Here is a 5424-nt window from a genome sequence, read left to right as displayed (position 1 = left end):
GCGCCGAGGTCTCGGGCTGCTCTGGGAAGCCGCTGCGGGGCACTCCCGGGGCAGACGGCTGGGAAGGAAGCTCCGGAAGAAGCGCAGAACCGCTAGGCTAGGAGTCCCCGCGCCCCTCCGTGGACTCTGAGGCCGCCACCCGCAGCATCTCCCACCGCGACTGCAGCTGCGCTCGCAGGCTCATCAAGGCCTGGCGGTCCTCCAGAGACGCCGCCAAGAAAGGGCCCAGGCTGGGTGGCGCCTCTCCATACAGCGCCCGGACAAGGACCTGCGCAAGTTCAGGTGCAGATTTCTGGGACAGAGAGGAGGCGAGGCGGGGACAGTGATTACCTGGTTTTTTTCAGCACCCACACACAGCCTTCCACCCTTCCAGGCTCACCTCCTCAAGGAGGGCCAGGACTCGGCCCCCCGCTGGCCCCCGGAGCACTGCAGCCAGGAGAGCAGCCTGGGGCTCCTGGAGGCCATGGTCAGGCCCCAGCGCCACCAGCACCAGGTCAGGCTGGAAGCCATAAGCCATGGGCAGCACCAAGCCAAAGATGCAGCTCTGGAACCCTCCAGTCGTCTGTGGAGACAGCAGTAGAGCCCAACCCCCTCGCCTAGGGGACACTTTCCTGCTGGCTTCTGCCACCCCACTTCCCAACCTCAGAATCCCTGGAGTCTTGAGGGGCCAGGGCCTGCGGGTGCTCCTGACCATTGCAGGGAGTACCTGCCCCGCCAACACAGTCACTCACCTCTGGCAGTGGCATGGAAACATGGAACATGGACACTGTGGCTGCTTCCTTGCCCCGGATGTTAAGCCACAGAATTCTCCTTCCAGGGAGAAACCAGGGACATGTGCAAATATGTTTGAGCATGGACAGGAGAGAAGAACTCAAGGCCACCAGTAGAAAAGTAGAAAGACCCTCTGGCCCCCTCCCAAACACCAAATGAGGAAGGTAGAATTCTGTACTAACAGTGCCCCACCCACAGGGGCCTGCAGTCAAAACACTGTCACGAGACTCTCCACCTGCACAGTGAGAGATATGTGACCTAAGAGTAATACCCATCATCAGCAAGGTCCAGTGGCCGATCCAGATGTCCCAACACCACACAGAGAACCCTGAAGAAGAGTCAACCAAGGCCAGGCTGTGCTCCACACTGCCCAGAGTCTATTCCCAGGACCCAATCCATGTGGCATTCAGGGAAGGGGCACCCATGGGCCAGCTGAGACTCACCTCTGGGCTCCAAGAGACAGAACTCGCTGAATGGCCACATCCAAGTTGGCTGCTGCAGCAGGTGCTGAAGTGGCTGCCATTCCACTGTTTACCTGTGGGGTGAGGTAACAGCCAACTCTCAAATGAGATAAACATCCATTCACTGAGCTACATTCCCGCCCCTTTTATTTTGAGGTGGGGGGGGTATCACTAAATTGACCCAGCTAACCTCAAACTTGTGAACCCAATTCACGCTTCCAGAGTGCTGGGATTATAAGCATGAGCCACCACGCCCAATTTATTCCCACCTTCACTTTCAGTTTTGGTTTTTGTTTTTTTTTTTTGAGACAGGGTCTCACTATGTATTGAGACTGACCTGGAACTTGCTTTGTAGCCCAGGCTGGTCTCCAACTCAGTGATCCTCCTGCCTCAGCCTCCCAAGTGTGGGGATTACAGGAGTGAGCCACCAAGCCCGGCTAAAAATTGTTTGTTTTTTTGTTACTTTGTTTTTGGTACCGGGGATTGAACTCAGGTCCTTGTGCTTTCAAGGCAGGTGGCAGAAACACTGAGCTAAATCCCTGGCCCTCCACCTTCACTTTCAAACCCTGACTACATACATTACTGTTAGACCTGTTACACTGTGAGGTCAAGAGAGGTTTACATTCTACGTCTGTAAACAAGATGCTTAAAACCAAAGATGAGTTTAACCACTTTCCCTCTTTCTCAAAGAGCAATTCCCTGGGCTGCTCTGAGATCAATCCCTGCCCAAGGTACCCATGTCCCTGTGGTCTGCAAACACAGCCCTCCTGGGTCCACAACCACCCCAGCCCCTGCCCAGCAATCCTACCTGCCCATCCAGAATCCCATTTAAGAGGTATAGGAGCTTCCCAAGTGCCTCATCCTGGGCTAGGGATTCATGTGGCCTATGATGGGCAGACCAGACACCAGGTGACAGCACATCAGTCACAGATACAGACACACACGTGATCATGACACTCTCCCCAGCCTGTCCTGCCCACCTGGCCCAGGCTTCTGTCTCCCACTTTGGGGATGACCCCTCCTGACGAAGCACATGAGGGGATAGAGCCAGGGTAGTGTCTGCAGCAGTCAGGGTAATAGCCATTCGAACAGGGGGTGTGGGGTGGAGATGCTGCTGATCCAGGAGGAAGCTCAACGAGGCCACCTCTGCCTCTGCCTTACAGATAGGATCTCCAGGCAGTGGCGACAGGGGCTTCCCCTCTGTGGAGTGGGTGCTGGTACTTAGCACAGGGGCCACATCTAGGGGAGAGTCAGAGTCAAGATCACTGTATAAGACCCTGAGGTGGAAGCCACCAGCCTAGGCCTAGGCTGTGCTGACCTTGCTGTCGGAGGCTCTTCCAGTGAGGGGCCTGGGCTGCCCGGACATTCTGGATGGACTCCAGGGCACTGTGGGGAGAAGCAGAATGGAGACTGGAGCCTGCCTCCTACTCCAGGCCTTCCCAACCTGCGCCATTCTCACCTGTGACATGGCACCATGGGCCCCGACAGGACAGGCACAGGGTCACCCAGCAGTGCCCGCACCGTCATGCACACCGACTGTGCCAGGGACTCCAAGTGGTAGCCACCCTGGGAGGAGAGTGGAGATGGGAAGGGGAGGAGTGTCCCTGGGGTGGGCTTACTACCCTGGGAAGGGCACCCCACCCCTCTGGCCCAGGCACCCTCCAGCTGCCCCCTGCAGTCACCTCCAGCACTGCACAGATACGGCCACCAGCCAGCACCTGCAGCAGCTGTGTGAGGTGGCCAAAACACTCTGGTGTGGCCTGCATCTGTCCCTGGAACCAGAGCCATGTGTGAGGGGGGGCCTGGGCTCTGAACACCAGAGGCCCCCCCAGCCAGGCCAGGCCCTTACCTCTGGGTCCCCAATGGCTGAGTCAAATCCTGCTGAGATCAGCACCAGCTCAGGGTCAAACTATGGGTGGGGAGGCAAGAAAGAGGCTGGAGCCTGGGTAACAGGAGGGCCGCATTCTCAGGCTAACCCCCTCCTGAGACTCCAGCCCTCAGAGCTGTGCCATGCAATGACAGGCTCACAGCCTTCCTCCTTCCTTCACGGAACTCTGGGCAGGCATGAGGTACCCTGCTCTGGGGGACATCCAGCACACAGTCACCTCAGAGGCCAGCGGGAGCAGCACATGCAGGAAGGCAGCCAGATAGTCAGCGTTGCCCATTCCAACCTGCAGCATGGTGGAGGGAAGGCATCAGCAGGCAGCCCTGCATGTTGGGTCTTTACCCTCAGGGACTCAGGCACTGGGGGGATCTACTGGGATGCACCAGCCTAGATTCTGGAGGCCTGGAGCTAGGGGGCACAAGAGGTACAGCCAAACAGGTGGACTGGGTGGAGGGTCCCAGGTCGAGGGTGGGCACCTGATTCCAGGGCAAGTTGACAGTGAAGCCACGGCCCTGTCCCTGCCCAACAGTGTCTGCGTCTGACTCTGGCAGGAAGGGCCAGAAATGTCCATGCTCATAGCGATGCCAGGAGAAGTAAAGGACACTGTTGAAAGCCAGCCAGGCCACTGGTCAGAACCCTTGGCCTTGTAAATAACCCTGACCCCTCAGCCCATGGCTGACTCCCCCTTCCGATTTTTCTAGGTCACACTGTGCACCCCCAAGAAGGATTGCAGGGAAGGGTCATGTCCCCAAACTCAGCTCACCTGGGGTCATCCTCGAAGATATACTGGATACCCTGGCCATGATGGATATCCCAGTCAACAATGAGAATCCTAGGTTCAAACGGCACTAGGGGTCATGGAAAGGTGGGCCTTCTCACCTCCAGGCCACAACCCAGCCAGGATAGGAAGGGGCTGAGTGGGTCTAAGGCACCTGCTCCACCACTACCTGGCAGGCCCAGGGCCCCCCATCTTTGCAGCCAGCCTGGCACACACCTGTGCAACCCATGTTTCCGCTTGGCATGTTCGGCTGCTATAGCCACATTGTTAAACACACAAAATCCATTGGCAGCTGCCCTCTGGCTGTGGTGCCCAGGAGGCCTGAGGGTGAGAGTGGGGTATGGGGCAGAGCAAGGTCATCCTGTCCCCTCACAGGGCCACTCACGGGAGGCAGCCAGGTGAGGGGGGTCAAGCGCACCTCACCAGGGCAAGCCCATTGTGCACGGCTCCAGTCAGCACAGCATCCACCAGCTGCAGCACAGCACCCACGGCCAGGCGGCCACAGTGAAAGGTGCTCTGTGGGACAGAGGGTGCAGATTAGCCACTGCCTGCCCTCCTTGTGCCAGGTCACCAACTGCCAAGCACAACAGGTTAGGCTGGCCCTGGGGTTCTGGCAGTAGCAGCAAGCTGAGCTTGCAGGGCACAGACAGGTTGTCAGCAACGAGGTGACACAGGCACATGGGTCCCTATCTGGATGGATGAGCATGCACAGGAGTACCCCAGCGACACACCGGGTGGAAGTAGACCGCATCGTACTGTCTAGAAAGTGCCTGGAGCTCCTCTGTCCCCAGAGTCTGGGTCCCCCGAACCAGGGCCACGTATTCTGGGCTGGAGAAAGGCAAGCAGGCAGGCAGGTCGTCAATAGGCACAAGGGGCAGAGGACGGGTTGGGGTTCCCAGTACCAGCGCCCACCACTGCTCCCTCTAGCGCAGAGCCCAGGCTCCTCCCAGTGGTGAAAGGGACACATGGGAAGGGCTGCTTCGGTGCTCATAGGTTCCTCTGACCTGTGCACCAAGCCCAGCTCTGCCTCCGAGGCCTCTCGGGCTGTCACGTGCAGACACCTCTGCTCCAGGCCACACTGCCGGAGGCTGCCCAGAGCTGCTGCCAGGCGCTCAGGACACTCGATCTTGCACTCCGAGCTGGGGCAGACAGAACACTCAGTGTCCAATATCTCCTCCTAGGCCCTACCCCGACTAGGTCACACTTACTCGTCCCACAGCAACCGAGTGGCCATCATGTCCTCGTGATACACGAGAGCAGTCCCCATAGCTAGACGGTGGTCACTGCGCTACTGTCCTCTGGAATGGCACGCCCTCCTCTGGCAAATGAATACACTGTCTGTCCCCGCCCCCCTTACAGCCCGGGGACAGCTCAAAGCCTGGGATCTGGCTGGGACGGAGCTCGGAAACGGTGCCAGCAAACAGTCCCAGGGTTCCCTGGGATCCCCGGGGTAGCTTCCTGTCTGCACTCAGGTCCGGCCCAGAGTCCCCACCCCCCAGCGCCGCCCCGCCCCAGTCCCCACCCCCCCT

The 5424-nt window shown here is 58.8% G+C and overlaps 1 protein-coding gene across 6 annotated transcripts; it reads right to left on the bottom strand.

The window, feature by feature from the left end:
* Window positions 1-75: 75 nt before the first annotated feature.
* Hdac10 (histone deacetylase 10) lies at window positions 76-5389 on the bottom strand. Of its 6 annotated transcripts, XM_010634270.2 has the most exons (19): window positions 5104-5389; window positions 4900-5034; window positions 4627-4723; window positions 4314-4411; window positions 4112-4216; window positions 3881-3949; window positions 3594-3720; window positions 3338-3403; window positions 3082-3141; window positions 2915-3004; window positions 2692-2798; window positions 2551-2618; window positions 2213-2471; window positions 2041-2116; window positions 1215-1306; window positions 1043-1099; window positions 732-810; window positions 380-562; window positions 76-292 (listed from the first exon to the last, which is right to left on the bottom strand). In XM_010634270.2, exons 1-19 carry the CDS (start codon window positions 5160-5162, stop codon window positions 98-100), a joined length of 2022 nt encoding a protein of 673 aa, XP_010632572.1. In that variant the 5' UTR covers window positions 5163-5389; the 3' UTR covers window positions 76-97. The 6 variants fall into 6 exon arrangements, with proteins under 6 accessions (XP_010632572.1, XP_019064553.1, XP_033622051.1 ...); XM_019209008.2 differs by having other exon boundaries at window positions 2041-2471; XM_033766160.1 differs by lacking the exon at window positions 1043-1099.
* Window positions 5390-5424: the final 35 nt, after the last annotated feature.

This window comes from Fukomys damarensis, unplaced genomic scaffold (genome assembly GCF_012274545.1).
Source record: "Fukomys damarensis isolate Sample0158 unplaced genomic scaffold, DMR_v1.0_HiC HiC_scaffold_19, whole genome shotgun sequence".
NCBI classification, from domain to species: domain Eukaryota; kingdom Metazoa; phylum Chordata; class Mammalia; order Rodentia; family Bathyergidae; genus Fukomys; species Fukomys damarensis.
The sequence above is the reverse complement of the archived record's forward strand: the minus strand, read 5'-3'. Positions and strand labels throughout refer to the sequence as shown.